This window comes from Bombyx mandarina, chromosome 26 (genome assembly GCF_030267445.1).
Source record: "Bombyx mandarina strain Sakado chromosome 26, ASM3026744v2".
In the NCBI taxonomy this organism is placed as follows: domain Eukaryota; kingdom Metazoa; phylum Arthropoda; class Insecta; order Lepidoptera; family Bombycidae; genus Bombyx; species Bombyx mandarina.
Window position 1 is genome coordinate 7388495 of NC_143232.1, and position 15806 is coordinate 7404300.

At 36.3% G+C, this 15806-nt stretch overlaps 1 protein-coding gene across 2 annotated transcripts in view; it reads left to right on the top strand.

Annotated features, from left to right (window-relative positions):
* The first annotated feature begins 637 nt into the window (after positions 1 to 637).
* The window catches only part of LOC114241471 (Y+L amino acid transporter 2), a 42048-nt gene continuing 26879 nt past the window's right edge, over positions 638 to 15806 (top strand). Inside the window, exon 1 of one of the 2 annotated variants that reach the window (XM_028172300.2) lies at positions 638 to 805. In XM_028172300.2, coding sequence (XP_028028101.1) covers positions 804 to 805 — 2 coding nt within the window. In that variant the 5' untranslated portion in view covers positions 638 to 803. Of the gene's footprint in view, positions 806 to 15179; positions 15294 to 15806 lie in introns of those variants that run through there. The other variant, XM_089738764.1, reaches the window with a different exon arrangement.

Genomic DNA, 15806 nt, shown 5'->3' on the forward strand with positions numbered 1-15806 from the left:
TGATTGTTACCCCACTCTACCAGATACCCAACCTTAAACGAACTCCCCGGCGTTAAAAAAAAGGTCGATATTCTTGTCAATTGTTATTAAATCAAAGCCTTGAATAAATTGCCTGATTTTTTTTATTTCAGAAAACAAATTTTATTTATTATGAATGGCGTTGATGTTACGCTACATCTATCATTGAAAATATTGAAAATTGTAGCTGTTAAACTAAGCCACAAATGGCTCTTGAATTTTGTAAAGTTTCTTTAGAGTGAAATGCTTATAATGACTGTCACGACTTGGCTTATTACTGGTTTTCGGTATGGCGTTTACTTTAGGCGCATCCTGGATACGAAACAATTAAATTTTCTAAATGAATAAAGAACAACAGCAACATTTAGTTGAACAAAAGTAAAGGACTTTTCTCTTCCGATTCTTCTAAAACACCAAGGAAGCTTCAAAAAACTTGTACAATTTTATTAAAAGCACATAAAATAATTAAGATATCCTAAAAAGTCGAGTAATTAATAGCCGCAAACAAATTGATAAAAAAATTGCTTTTAGATAGTCCAGTTTACGTCTTGTATTACATAGGTCTCGAATTTTGATCGTGCAGTAGACAACCCTAGTTCCACCCCGTTCAATACGGCAATCTTCTTTGTCATTCCTATTACCGATGTGATTTCCCATCTTGCTCACATCCGGCGCGCGGCAGTCTCGCGGCCTGTGTTTCAGTGCACACTCGCTCCTCAAGAAAAGAGCGGGAAAATATTTATATAAAATTAAATAGGCAGTGTAGTGTTTTTCGACTCTACGAAATGTGAGTATTTTATCCTTTTCATATGGATTTAGAATTTTAAATTGCACATTTATTAAATAAAACGTTATAGATAATTAAAAGTAATGTCATTTAATGAAAATGGGTAGACGCTTTGTTATATTATGTTATATTGTTATATTAATCAATATAATTTTCTAAAGAATAAATGTGGATTATCAATAAAACGCTGTCAGTAGACCGGGCGGTGTACACACGTAATTCCTAATAATTAATTCTCGTAAATTCATAAAACATAGGTACATATATTGGAAGCTGTTGGGACAAAAATGTATTTAATAATTTTAATATTCAGTTTAAAACGTTTAAGCTACTGATTGTTACATTTGAATTATAAAATGATCCGAATGTGTCCATTTATGCAAGGAAAGAGTTTATTTAGTTGAAAAATAATATGAGTACAATTAAGGAAATTTAAATACATCGAATGATATTTAGCGAGTTTATTAATATCTTCAGTACGTTTAGAATCGAGCTTATCGTAATTCGTATGATGATTATTATTTGAAAAATTCGGACAATAACATATATCATATTTCTATTGGTAATAACATATTTCTATTTATCATACGAAAGAATATTATGTTTTCATAACAATCATACTATAGGATTAGCAGAATATCGAGAGTTGAAATTTTAAAAAATTGGATTTAGATTAAGGAAAAATGTAGATGAGTACCGTCCTATCCAGATCCTTTTTTAACTTCATAGATAAATTAGCCTATTGTCCACTAAAATGAAAATAGTTAAAGTTGTTCATGGACATCACTAAAAGCATGTCAAAAGCGCTGCATAATTTTACGGAATTCGTCAAAAACTTACCTGATTTATTTGATTGAATTTATAGAATTACCTTGAAATTCTGAGGGATCTAAATACAAATTTTGGTTTTCTAATATTATCTAAAGTATTTTCCCGCCAAATTTGACCGTTAAACGCAATATATCTAGAGATGTTACGTCAGCCGAGAGCACGTGGCTTCATCGATTTATCCCCACTCCACACGACCCTTGCGCCTGAAATGTCTTTTACCTTTGACCTCAGTTTTCAAATGATTATATTTTTGGTATAATAATAATTATTTTATGTATCGAACTTTATAAAATTTCATATTAAATTTAATTTGCTAATAAATTATCAACGATTTAGAGTAGAATGAGTAACTACTTAATCTACCATAATCTTGATACTTCTGAGGGTTTCCCGGATCACAGAAACACTGCTATGGTTTAATCTTGCGTATCAGTGCTTTTAATTAATTATTCTATTCTTCATCGGTTATAATTAAAAGAAAAGTCTGTAAAGACCGAATTAAAAAAAAAAGAAATAAATCGTAAAGCTGATTTTTAATCGGAACTATGTTTCTATAACGCTTAGTTAAAATTAAGGATTGTAGTAAAAAAAAATTGGGAATTTCTGTTTTATTATTTTAACATTCAATTTCGCCGTACGTAATGGCTTTGAAGGTACAGAAGAATGAAAAGCTCAACAAAAGCTAGCCAAAAGTTACTGGCTGGCTAGATTTTGGAACTATTGGGTCTGCGGAGGGACTTCGGTTCCCTCTGTATTTTGTACCGTATGTTCCATGGGGAGTGCTTGAGGAATTGTTCGAGATGATATCGGCATCTCGTTTTTACCATCGCACCGCCCGCCACCGGAGTAGAGTTCATCCATACTACCTAGAGCCACTGCGGTCATCCTCAGTGCGTTTCCAGAGGAATTTTTTGCCACGTACCATCCGGCTATGGAATGAACTCCCCTCCACGGTGTTTCCCGAGCGCTATGACATGTCCTTCTTCAAACGAGGCTTGTGGAGAGTATTAAGCGGTAGGCAGCGGCTTGGCTCTACCCCTGGCATTGCTGAAGTCCATGGGCGACGGTAACCACCGGGGCAATAAAAAAAAACAATTTATATTTGAAGTTGATAAATCGCAAAATTTACGCAATTTCCACTTTAATATCGTAATAACTCACGGAACAGTGTCCATTGGAACAAACCTATTAGGCTTACAACAATTACGGTCTAGAAAACAAGCGACCTTGATATAAAGATATATCTAAATTACATTCGCGTTGACTTTCTAAAACAATCAATTGTTGCGATTCAATTTGTTGTGTGCAAAGTACCTACTTCGTTACTGTTTTAGATTTGCGTCGTAGTATTTCGTCTACAATATTGAAGTGAGTATACTCAATAATCAATACATGTCCGAATATATTTTTTATTGAAATAATTAATTTATTTTTAATTTAAGTCAAATTCTATAAACCATATTCAAAAGTCGGTTATAGGAAAAAAAAAAGAAAAAGGTAGCAAGAAAAACGTATCGGTTAACTGAAATGCATTAATTATAAAAAAAAAAAAAAACTAAACATATTAAATATAAACATATTACATTATATAATTTATATTTCGTTTATTGTATACGATCAAACTTATTATCACAGAATCAATTTACTTAAATAGAATTGTTTCAATGATTTTTTTTAGTATCACAATTTTCCCACTTATTTATTTATTTTTTATTTAATATATTTTGTACACACAGCTGTTAGAAAAAAAATACACGCCAATAAGGATACAGAGTACAAGGGCACTACTTATTTCATGTTGAAATCTCTTCTAGTAGGCCCGCAAAAGGAAAGAAGAATTAGGGACACAAACCTAGTGCATACAGTAAACATTACATATAATAATATATACATATTACAAGATACAAAATAATATATATATACATACAAAAACGTTTTTTTTATTTAACGTTAACATTAACAGTACCAAAGTTCATACATATTAAATACCATCTCATTACAAAAGATTAAATGCTAACGGGTCATTTGTATATAAATGTATTAAGAAATGTGACCTTGGATATCTAAAAAACTAGAATGTCTAAGACGCTCCGAACACAGAACGAAAATTATCTGATCTACCCGGTTGTTACGTAATGAATTAGTGAAAGTTATATTTATTTAGTTCAAGTTTGAAAGGTGTCTTACATTTAGAATAGGTAGTTGAAAATATGTAACAATATTGAATATGAATGAAAATTAATTTGTAGGTCAATTTTTTTTATTGCCGTATAGGCAGACCAACCTACGGCCCACCTGATGGTGAGTGGTAACTGTCATGGACGTCAGCAATGTCAGGGGCATAGCCAAGTCGCTGCCTACTGTTTAATACTCTCCACAAGCCCCGCTTGAAGAAGGACATGTCATAGCGCTCGGGAAACACCGTGGAGGGGAGCTCATTCCAAAGCCGGATGGTACGTGGCAAAAAAAGATCTTACAATGTTACGTGGTAGTACGTAGCAAAAAAGATCTTACAATATTAACGGCCGTCTGGTGTAGTGGTAAGTGACATGGTCACTACACAAGGGGGTCGCGGGTTCGAATCCCGCCAAGGGAAGATATTTGTATGATAAATATAAATGTCTTTTCCAGGGTTATGGATGTATATTAAATATATGTATGTGTATAGTAAAAATATTTTATTTCCGTTATCTGGTACCTGTAACACAAGTTCTTTACGAACTTATCACGTAAAAATGCGCAGAAGATTAATGTGAATGAAATTTAATTGCTGCTACAAATACGTCGAACATAAATCGGAGGGGGGGGGGGAGGTGCTACTGTTATATAATGCAATTGATACTTGCGATTTCATGTCTCATTTTGGATGCCGCATTCACGATCAGCTCTTTTTTTTTATTGCTTAGATGGGTGGACGAGCTCACAGCCCACCCGGTGTTAAGTGGTTACTGGAGCCCATAGACATTTACAACATAAATGCGCCACCCTGAGATATAAGTTTTAAGGTCTCAAGTATAGTTACACAAGTATAGTACACAAGTATAGTTACAGCTCTTGCACTAGACGCCTTCAGCTCAACACTAGGAGCAGGCTCAGAAATCCCGGTAATCGTACTCGTCGAGCTCAACAAAATCGATGCATCAGCCCGCTGAGTTTGTCGTCGGATCTTCTCAGCGGGTCACGATTCCGATCCGGCAGTAGATTCATCCGCGAAGCAGTTGCTCTTGAGTTGTTAGGTCTCCTTTGGAGGCACTCGGGCAGCTGTTAGCAAATCCCACCCCTCCTGAGCCATTGCTCGCCCACCTATCCTGGTGAAACTGTAAAGATCTCTGCGTCACCAGTAATCCGTCATTCATAAAAAAAAGGTATTCACGATGCGATATCATGGCCTCCTATACCTATCAGATCCAATAACAGCAGAAGAGCAGTAAGCTAATTCACTAATATACGCAATAAACACAAAAATCACTTCGCGAATACTTAATTTATCTCCGTATTACATAACGATATTTTGTAACAAACAATATTTGTTTTTGACTCGAAACTTGCAGCTGATTCAATTTTCTAGGCCATCTGACCTTTAACATTAACGAGATGGCTTATTCGACAAATACATGACTTAATAGAATGCAGATAAGTTGAATAATGTTTATTTTACTAGTGCACTGTATTGCTAAGTAGAATATAGACGTGCGTGTTTTTTTTGCCCGGAATGTTTGCGCACAGGGATTTTTAAATGTTTTTATTCATTTTTATCAAGGATCGTTCTGATGTTCATCTTCTCTTTTATTCTATGTTTTAAATGTCATCACGCACCTTGAGATCTGAGATCTTAGCCTCAGTCGTATAGTCAAACGGCTTCGCGACAGATATAGGCAGGGTGATGTTACCGGTGTGGGCTCACAAGAAGCTCTACCGCCGATAATGTGTGACTTTTCCAAGTTGCAATCTGAGTTCCACTCACAACACATCCGATCTTGTTACACTCTGGGCGTATCATTAGAAAAGGACGACGAGTACACAATCATTTCTTTTAGTACACAATCATTACCGAGATAAATGAATAGCCAAAATTAAGTAAAAATAAATCATTAAGTAAAAATAAGCAACCGGACGTCAGTAGTGACAGCTTTTTTTGTTTTGTAATTAATTAAACAAATACGAAACAAAAGTAGACAACGGCTATAGGGTTTTGCTTCTATTTAACAAATATGCCAGATTGAATGACTTTTGTTCAATTTGTCTTATATAATGGTCCTGACTTGTCTAATCCTATTCCGAATTGCTTTAGGAGCCTGAATTTCTATTCGGATATTTCGGCAGATGATATCATGAAAATGTTTACATCAGACAGCGTTTCCTCACGTACAATGGGTATTCCGGGTTCTGGATAACCATCCAACCGAGAGGAACGACAGTCGCCGCATGGAGTGACGTTATTGGGTATGGATTAGCGCGAAAAAGACCTATTAAGGTACCGAATTACATGGTGAAACTTTGCGGTGATCAACCGTTGAAAAAAACCGCCCAAACAACAAGGCCTTAGCGAAAATATAGCGATTTATCTTAAGAGATCATCGCCGTCATTGCAATAACTACCCTATCGTCTGAACTCTTAAGTGCAAACTAGCGCCAGATTACGGAATCCACATCTCAGCTGGAACATTAGTTAATCAGCTCAATTCGGCTGTAGTAACATGGATGAAATGTCAATATCCAAATTATAGTGCCCTATTTCGCCAAAATGTGTTTGCGCGACAAATTGACCTTGGATAATCTTCCCTAATTGCAAGGAACGTTTTGTTTGTCATTGGCGTCCATTATTAACTTCTAGTCAAGAAATAATATTTGTCACCCATTTTATTTTTAATATAACGTTAACAGAGGAATTTGTCCAGAATAAAACCAAAAGAATCTTGGTTGTGATATTACGTGGGGACGTGAACCAACACGAGTGGTCAAAAGTAATACTGATGAGGCTTGGACGTCAAGACTTAAGTTGAGTAGCGCAATTATCGTTATAATACCTGGCAAGCGTTCGCAAAAGGGATAAAAGACGACAAGTTCATAATAAAATTTAGCTTTAAAGCGCAGCTTGCAAAAGTTCGACGTCTAAGCTAGGGGATCTAGACAGACAGAGGGTCGGACCCTTATGTATGTCAAGGCTATATACGAAAAGAGAATGTGGAATATATTGATTGGAATATTTTGATGGGGATGTGTATGTGGAAACAGAACTATGTACTGAAGTGAATGTTGTTGTGTGTGTGTGACATAGTATTAATAGGAATTAAAAGACCTGGTATTGAGTGACATTAAATTGTTTATTAAGTTTCTAGATTACTATTTCGATTAATATTCGGTATGTGTGTCAAATAAAAACCTTATTTTTAGCTTTGGTGCCAGACAGAGAGCACAATATATTAGATAATTAAGATCATTGTTACATCTGCCTTATACGATTATCAAATTTCTGTGTGACATCTGCCATATGATTACCAAATTTCATTTTTGAGTGATAATTGTGCAATTATCACACAAAAATGAACCCTATGTCTTGGTACTTTATTGCTAAATTTGAATTTTTTCTCAATATTTATTTTTATAACTTATATAACTTAATAGTGCCACTGGTTTTAATCAAGATAAGGTGTCTAAGGTTCATCACAAGCGATTTCATGACATAACGCCAGAGCGGTTCTCAAGCAAATTCATTGCTAAAATCTGAGTAATAAAAACGGTTTTATTATTAACTATTATCAAGCAGCAGGTTACTGGGTCACGGAACATTCATATTGTGATCTCGACGAAATCCGTCCTTTGTGTTGTGACCAAAAGTTCCTGATTGATTCGGCTCGATCTCGTTAAGGTCAATAGCATTTATTTGTGTGAGCATTTTGTTTTTAAAATTATAACAGTATCTCGGTTTTATATGATAATTATGTTTGGAAACTTAGTAATAAACTTAGTAATATTACTGGTGCTAGGACCTCTTGGGAGTCCGCACGGGTAGGTACCACCACCCCGCCTATTTCCGCCGTGAAGCAGCGTTTCGGTTCGGAGGGCGGGGCAGCCGTTGTAACTATACTGAGACCTTAGAACTTATATCTCGAGGTGGGTGGCGCATTTACATAGTAGATGTCTATGGGCTCCAGTAACCACTTAACACCAGGTGGGCTGTGAGCTCGTCCACCCATGTAAGCAATAAAAAATAAAAGCTTGTGGCGGGTAGCCATCATACAACGCAAGATAATTGAAAGATGCCTGAATCTCGCTTACGACATTTTCAAGATAAAGCGCATATATACAAGTTCCGAACAACAACATTCGGACCGTCGGTCTACCGAGCATTATCAGCCGCTCGGTGGAAGATCTTCCCTTTGTCGTATATTTCCCCAAAAGCTAGATCCAGACGGACGCCTTTCTGTCTTCATGAGGTCGGGTGAGCGAACTCGATGATTAACAGAGGGGAGATTAGGTAGCAAGTGTCCTAGCGCTTCCGTACAGCTTTAAGGGTTAAAGAATTGGAATCGCGACCCCCTGAGAAGATCCGACAAGACATTCAGTTGCCTATGCCTTTGAACCAGGAACAATCAGGAGCAAGAATTTATTAGGTACAGCCATCAGTGTGCTTAGTGCGAGTTTTTTAACGTTCTCGATATCGTAAAAGTTAGCTCATATTTGTATGGAATGGGATCGTTTGCGTACGTTTGCCGCTAGGGGCGCTATTCCAACTGCATATAAAATTGGGTTAACAATTTGAAGTCGTCGTGGCCTAAAGGATAAGAGGTCCGGTGCATTCGTATGTAGCGATGTACCTGTGTTCTAATCCCGCAGGCGGGTACCAATTTTTCTAATGAAATACGTACTCAACAAATGTTCACGATTGACTTCCACGGTGAAGGAATAACATCGTGTAATAAAAACCAAACCCGCAAAATTATAATTTGCGTAATCACTGGTGGTAGGACCTCTTGGGAGTCCGCACGGGTAGGTACCACCACCCTGCCTATTTCCGCCGTGAAGCAGTAATGCGTTTCGGTTCGAAGGGTGGGGTAGCCGTTGTAACTATACTGGGACCTTAGAACTTATATCTCGAGGTGGGTGGCGCATTTACATAGTAGATGTCTATGGGCTCCAGTAACCACTTAACACCAGGTGGGCTGTGAGCTCGTCCATCCATCAAAGCAAATAAAAAAAAACATTTGCGCCATCGAGAACGTTAAGAAACTCGCACTAAACACACAGGACTCGAATTTATCTATACGCGACGACACTTAATACGTACCAATTGGCCGAAAAATACTCAATCTACCTTATTATATTTCTTTTTTTAAAAAGACTGTTGAAATGAGTGTTCGGCCTTGGACAACCCTATTCCAGTCCAACGAGACTCGAATCGTTCTTTGTGCCGAATATAAAAAGACCTATGTGAATTAATTTCGTTTTATTTTCTCGTGTAGCTCGCGGACCTTACAATACTGACGTAAGAGCAATAATAAGCCACCGTCTGGTTTTGCATGCGTCTCATTGTGGATTATTTGAAATTTACTAGATTGTTCTATGATTTTTTAAATAATCTAAGTACTAATTACCATATGAGAGAAAAGTAAATAATTACTTGACTATAATTAAACCAGTAAGTGCGGTTTATTGTCAACTCGATAAAGATACAGATATAGGCAAAGGGTCAGATTTACTTTATTCGAAGAATTAAAAAAAAAACAAAAAAAAGGACTAACAAAGTAAAACATTATATTTGTTTAGAAATTATCGTATATCTTCTTCAAAGTAGTCGCCTTCTATAGCGATAATAAATGACTACGACCACGTTTGTCTTCAAGATAGGCTTCAGTTGTGGCTTAACTTCACCTTCGGAGCAAATATCTTTATCTGGAGCATATTTTTTAAGTTTGAACAGTATTTTTTTCAAATACGACATTCTGAATCGTTGAATTTCTTGGCTGAATCGTACTGGTGGTAAGACCTCTTTAAGGGTACGGGTAATTACACTGCCTATTTCTGCCATGAAGCAGTAGTAATCCGTTTCGGTTTGAAGGGTGGAGCAGCCGTTGTAACTATACTGAGACCTTAGAACTTATATCTTAAGGTGGGTGGTGGCATTAACGTTGTAGATATCTATGGGGTCCGGTAACCACTTAACACTAGGTGGGCAGTGAGCTCGTCTATCTATCTAAACAATAGAAAAGGCGAAATAAATAATATTCAGCAGATAATGGTATATTACATTTTTTTGATTGCCCTTGTAGGCAGACGAGCACACGGCCCACCTGATGGTGAGTGGTTACCGTCGCCCATGGATTTCAGCAATGCCAGGGACAGAGCCAAGCCGCTGCCTACCGTTCAGTACTCTCCACAAGCCTCGTTTGAAGAAGGACAAGTTATAGCGCTCGGGAAACACCGTGGAGGGGAGCCCATGCCATAGCCGGATGGTACGTGGCAAAAAAGATCTCTGGAAACGCACTGTGGATGAACGCAGTGGCTCCAGGTAGTATGGATGAACTCTACTTCGGTGGCGGGCGGTGCGATAGTAAAAACGAGATGATGGAATCATCTCAAATAATTCCTCAGAGCACTCCTCATGGAACATGCGTTACAAAATCCAGAGAGAAGCGAAGTCCCTCCGCAAACCCACGGGTTCCAAACGATCCGTTCCGAACGATAATTACACTATAAACAAGTTGGACCTTGATCATATTAAGATAAAGGTTAATAAAATTTAATGATTATTTACTAACAAAATCACCAAGATAAGGGCGGTAACGATTTTTTACTGCATAGAAAAAATCAGGAATCGTGTGTTGATAGAAAATATCGGACGTGATCATGATTTTGGATGCTCAATGAAAGAAATTGGATGCATCATATCGTCGTTGTCCAACCAAAACCAATGTGCACTTTTTGAGATTTTTACTTTTTGATCTTTTCGTATAGCTCACAGCCCTATGTACCGTATAAAAAAAACTGTTATGTATCTATAGCTTTAATATTTATCTATAGCTTTCATTTGATATTATAGTTCTTAAAAATTCACCTTCATATAAAATTTTATACGAAAATATTTTTACTCGTTAATTCAAAATAGAGTTTTTGCACATAGCAGATTTTGGTTTGACAGCGACGACATGTTTAAATTACAGGCTGTATGGACAACGACCGTTGCTATGAATGTAATTTTTTTTTGACCTGATTTTAGGGAAGCGGTCGTTTTTTGTTGATATTTGTGCAATCACTAATAGCTGAAAAGTATTATTATAGAAATTCAAATTACTAATTGACGTTCGAAAAATAAATTGATTACCACAAAAATCGATTTTTATTTATTACATAGCTCCGATTCTTTACCGAATCATACTATGATTAAAGAGCTGACATATACGCAGTTTGGGCACGCGTAAACTGTGGGCCCTTGTTGTATGTTTGTAACCTGGCTACGTGTGCCCTTTTTTTCGTAGCATCTCGTAGTAATGCGCTACGGGCGAAAGCTGTCGTAGCCAAGTTAATGCTATTTGACTTTGTGATGGCTTCTGGAGTTTTCTTCTTCTGACGTCGCCATTCGAGTCCAGAAATATTACTTTCTAGTTTATTAATTACATCTTAAAATATACAGAAAAATGAACCTAAAACTAAAAACCTTAGAAATTTTTTTTTATAGTGACTAAAATATATTATAAAAATGAGTCCCTTTAGGAAAGGTTCCGGAGATACTGGCGGCTTTTCCCCTTTGAATAGCTAAATTTTATTAATTGTATGACATTATTTACAACGGTCGAGACGGCTTTCATTTAAAAAAAATATATTTTTATTGCTTAGGTGGGTGGACGAGTTCACGGCCCACCTAATGTCAAGTGGTTACCGGAGCCCATAGACATCTACAACGTAAATGCCGCACCCACCATGAGACCTGAGTTCTAAAGTCCCCGTTAATTACAGTACAGTACAACGGCTGCCCCATCCTTCAAACCGAAATGCATTGCTGCTTTACGGCAGAAATAGGAAGGGTGGTGGTACCTACCTATTCGGACTTACAAGACGTCCTACCACCAGTAAAATTTGGAAGTTTTAGAGAGATTACGACTTTTATAGCTTTTATAACTTGCCGTTTGTATTTGTAAGATATTGGTCATGTTTTTTTAATAATAGTATGTATAAAAAGATATACTGCTTACATTCGCATGGTCACGGACGGCTGGGCGAGTGAGTCATCCGTGACCACAATTTTGATTAGCTGTAAACTATTCGAGACAGACGAAAGAAAAGATTAGTAGGCAGCGGCTTTGCTCAGTCCCTGGCATTGCTGAAGTCCATGGGCGACGGTAACCACTCACCATCAGATGGGCCGTAAGCTCGTCTGCCTACAAGGGCAATAAAAAATAAAATAAAAAAGAAAGCCTTAGCCTCATAAGCGCTCATAAAAATGATTGAAACTACGCTCTTATTTGTTCTGATAACATTGTCTAAAACAGGAAAACATTAGGGATACTTGGAATAATAAATTCGAAACGACTTGAACACTGTTTTATTTATTTATTTATTTATTAGATGGGCTTACGAGCTCGCGTTCCACCTGGTGTTAAGTGGTTACCGGAGCTCATAGACATCTACAACGTAAATGTCTACAAAGTTGGGTATATTGAGACATGAGTTGTAAGGTCTCACTTTTACAACAGTAAATTTAAAATTTAAATTCAACAATATCCTTTTCCATTTAGTTTATATATCGAGGTGCGCAATGGTATTTGGTTTTAGCGACGTTTGGCTTATACGCGACATTTATCTTTGTAATTAAACGCCCGTTTTATTGGGTATTAGTATCAACAGTTCGTTGTTTTTAATTGAACTTCAATGAAGCTTACCTCATTTCAATAGCTAAAGAAGTTTTTTTGTTATGATTTTTTTTTCCAAATTTTAAACTTTAAATGGCTCTCCTGTAAAGTTGCAAAAATGTCGCTTAAACCAAATAACCTTTCACCCCTCGATGTATAATTTTGATATACTTATGATTTTATTTATCATAGTTTATCTTTTATTGAGCTTTCTGTAATTGATGCCTGTACTAATATTGTGGACTAGCTGAGACCCGCGGTTATTTTCGCACCGCGGGTGACGCCGCGAGGCGAAGCTTGTCTAAAAAAAGTAGCCTAACTTACTCCTTATATCATCAGCTACTTATCAGTGAAAGTCTAGTCATATTTAAAGAACCATCAAAAACATTATCTTAATTGAACCTATTCGAACTAAAATGCCAAAAAAGACAAATTTATCATAAGTAATATTTAACTGAACAAAAAACTGAAAAGTTTGTGTTATCGTTTAGTACCAAAAGATTAAATATCCACTAAAATCTTTCAGCACATTTTTTTTTGTAATAACGGTACTACAAAATGTGATTTCTTTCCTGTTCAGATTAGTCGTGGTGTGACTCATTTTATTGTATAGATAACTGTACAGTTTTTGCGGTTCGGTTTTCATTCGGAAACATTCTAGGAAATTGTAACAATAACACTTTTGCTTTTTATTAAAGTCACTGAGAAAAAAAATCTGATGACATTATAAAACCTGTTTTGAGACGGAAAAATTCCATTATTTTTCAAAATTCCCGCGCAAACTACTAAACCGTTGCGCTGGTGACATCTTTTTTTTTTAAGGGATTTTATGACCTGGTCACTAAGACTTTTAAGTCGTGTCTTATTTTTGTAACAATTCAAACGACTAATAAACCACAGATTATAATTATATATTATTATAAATTATGTAGATTGAAAAAAAACTGATTGGTGATTGATTGGAGAGCTTATTGAGAAAAGAATAATCAGAATTATTAAATTGTTTTTATTATAGTATAGTAATAATGATTAAGTTCATTATTTCTTATGGGTACTTGTAGTTATGTTTTTTGTTAGTCGTAATTTAGTGAGAGTGTAATGGTACCGCCGTCGGATGGATGATGAGCCTAGAAAGTGGGCTACTTGTGGCTTTCTTGAGTTGCCTGCTTAGAGTTGAGTTGACGACTGAGATTCAAAAAGTGTCTAATAATTTGAATTCTTATTATTAATTTACAATTTAGTCTATAAAGACAAAACGTCATAAAAGAAAAATTAAAACAATATGGTCTGTGGTTTTAAGAGCAGCAGTAAATAGTATGGTCTGTAGTTTCTTTAAGATGCTTGCAGCGCGTCGTAATCGTTTTATTTTGTTATGTAATAGACGTTTAATGAATAATACACTGGTGGTAGGACCTCTTGTGAGTCCGCACGGGTAGGCACCACCACCTTGCCTATTTCTGCCGTGAAGCAGTAATGCTTTCGGTTTGAAGAGTAGGGCAGCCATTGTAACTATACTGAGACCTTAGAACTTATCTCAAGGTGGGTGGCGCATTTACGTTGTAGATATCTATGGGCTCCAGTAACCACTTAACACCAGGTGGGCTGTGAGCTCGTCCACCCATCTAAGCAATAAGAAAAACAATAATAATAACTAATAATAATAATAATTGGGAACAAATCACGCACGGTCGTCCGGCCCAGTTTAGGATTCCCTGTAATAAGGGTACCAGAGACTCAGAAACATACTTATATGTTTAAATATGTACATATGTAGATAATAACCACCCAGAGAAAGAGCAAACCTGTTCATCACACAATGTTTGCCCGAGTGGGAATGGAACCCACGACCCACGGCGCAATAGTGAGGGCCGCTAACCACTGCACCGCTGGGTCAGTCATATTGTGAATATTATTAATCGAAATTCTCTCATAGTACCTACTTCTGGTGTCGAATACGTCTTATAATCAGCAACAACATTTCATTAGCTTGTACATGTTACTTGTGTTTTGGAAATTGATTTATTAGACGGAAAAGATCATTCAGTCGTTTCTGAGATTTTATTGGAATACTAGCCATACTCGCCCGCTTCGTTGGGAATTTAAAATTAACATTATTATTTATTGTCATTATTATTAGGGAGTCCAACACTCATATAAATATTAACCTATCCATTAAGTACATATATTTTCTACGTGGATACCAAGTTTCAAGTCAATCGAATGCATTGTTCAGTAGTTGTAACGGAACATGCGTAAAAACCACTGTAGATTTATATATTAGTATGGATTGAACATACTTCACACTAGTATAAAGTATTATCGACTCTTGATAAAGGCTCCGCAAAGATCACGACTCTCAGCTCTATGCAATGACCGAAGGGAGAGTGAGAATGCTTGTGGATGGGAAACCGGTCCAAACATAAAACTCCATGCTTTCCCTACAATAAACAGCACTGAACCTACACGATTTATGATGATATTCACCAAAATAAGTAGATGCCGCTGTTTAAATTCGTTTTTAATGTTATTAGGCCAATACTATAGTCTAGTTCGTATAGTTAGGTCTAATTCGTGCGCACAAGTGTTAGATAATAAAAAATGATCAAAACATTCAATGAAATCAATCAGTTCAATAACCTTGCAACATTCATATACACAAGACGAACTATTCAATCGTTTGTAATTCGGCTCGTATCGTATGCCTAAAGCGGATCTTTTCAATTTATATCTATTCTTGGGTCGCATTACTCGTGTGACATGGTCGGGAAGATCGGTAGTGCGGCTCTGACACAGCGTCTTCACCATAAAAGGTAAATCAGAAAATACATTTTATGAAACGAAGAGGGTAGATTGTGTGACGCCGTTTTTTCAAAATCTTATACCTGTAAACGAGCAATTCTTGTATATTAATATATATGTATATAATCTGAATCTCGGAAACGGCTCCAACGATTTTCATAAAATTTAGTAAACAGAGGATTTCGGGGATGACAAATCGATCTAGCTACGATTTATTTTCAGAAAATGTTGTTTTATTCGTGTTTTCAATAATCAACCCTTCCCGACATCTATTGGCGAATAATAATGCTATTTTTCTTAATTGAGGGCAACTAACCGCTTTAAAGACACAACAAGATGGCGTTATCAAAAAAAAATCCGAGCAAAGCTCGGTCATCATCTTGTTAATATTAATTCAAATCAAACTATGCCTTGTTATACAAAACGAAATCACAATAAATAAACATGATGCGTTGATGTTTCATAACACGCTTATACCTAGCAATCGTTTATAGAAATTAGAACTAAAATAATGTATTTTTAAT